The 760-nt window shown below is 42.4% G+C and overlaps 1 protein-coding gene across 1 annotated transcript in view; it reads left to right on the top strand.

The window, feature by feature from the left end:
• Positions 1-6: 6 nt before the first annotated feature.
• LOC107576841 (TLD domain-containing protein 1-like) overlaps positions 7-760 on the top strand; it is an 8,280-nt gene continuing 7,526 nt past the window's right edge. Inside the window, exons 1-2 of the mRNA XM_016262968.1 lie at positions 7-167; positions 423-753. Coding sequence (XP_016118454.1) covers positions 159-167; positions 423-753 — 340 coding nt within the window. The 5' untranslated portion in view covers positions 7-158. The remainder of the gene's footprint in view (positions 168-422; positions 754-760) is intronic.

Genomic DNA, 760 nt, shown 5'->3' with positions numbered 1-760 from the left:
AGGTCAGCGACCAGCTTCAAACAGCGGCAGCATATTATTATCGCCCGGCCCTGAGCGAAGAGCTTCGATCACTATAAGCTGCTGTGTGCTTAGAGGGAGCTTCGGCTGTGGATGGAGACATACAGCAGCGTTTCATTACTTCTTCAGAGAGAAAGAGGATGCGAAAGGTAAAGGTAAAATATATACTTGATATCAAATGTATAAATGCAAAAAATATAGTGCACAAATACGCAATGTTTATATACAGTAGCCTAAATAAGACTGTGTTTTATTGGAGCAGATTTAGCTTTAGTTTCAGTTTCGTTTCCGGCTAATCTTCGGTTAGTTCGCAGGGCTTTCAGTAAACAAGTCATATGACTGCTCGTGTCTATGTGTGTCTGTTACACAGAATTCAAATCATATATATCCTTTTTCTTGTTTAGATGCATTCAGTTTCCAGGGGATCCAGCACTCTCAACGCTCCACTCACTTCTGATTTAAAAGAAGAGAAATGTAGGCAGCTCTGCGGCTTGCTGGGGAATGTGAAACTGTCTCTTCTCTACAAAGCTTCTGTTCATGGATATCAAGCTTCTGCCTTTCACCAGCGATGTGACCATCAGGGTCCCACCTTACTTGTAGCCTACAACCATTCAGGCTACATCTTTGGTGGATACACCAGTGTAGATTATACTCAAAGTGGTCAGTATATTACAGATGAGGAGGCTTTCCTGTTCAGCTTTCAGGGCAAGATCCCTGTGTGTTTCAAAGTTAACAGTGGCTA

This window comes from Sinocyclocheilus grahami, unplaced genomic scaffold (assembly GCF_001515645.1).
Source record: "Sinocyclocheilus grahami isolate Dianchi unplaced genomic scaffold, SAMN03320097.WGS_v1.1 scaffold4442.1, whole genome shotgun sequence".
NCBI lineage: Eukaryota > Metazoa > Chordata > Actinopteri > Cypriniformes > Cyprinidae > Sinocyclocheilus > Sinocyclocheilus grahami.
The sequence above is the reverse complement of the archived record's forward strand: the minus strand, read 5'-3'. Positions and strand labels throughout refer to the sequence as shown.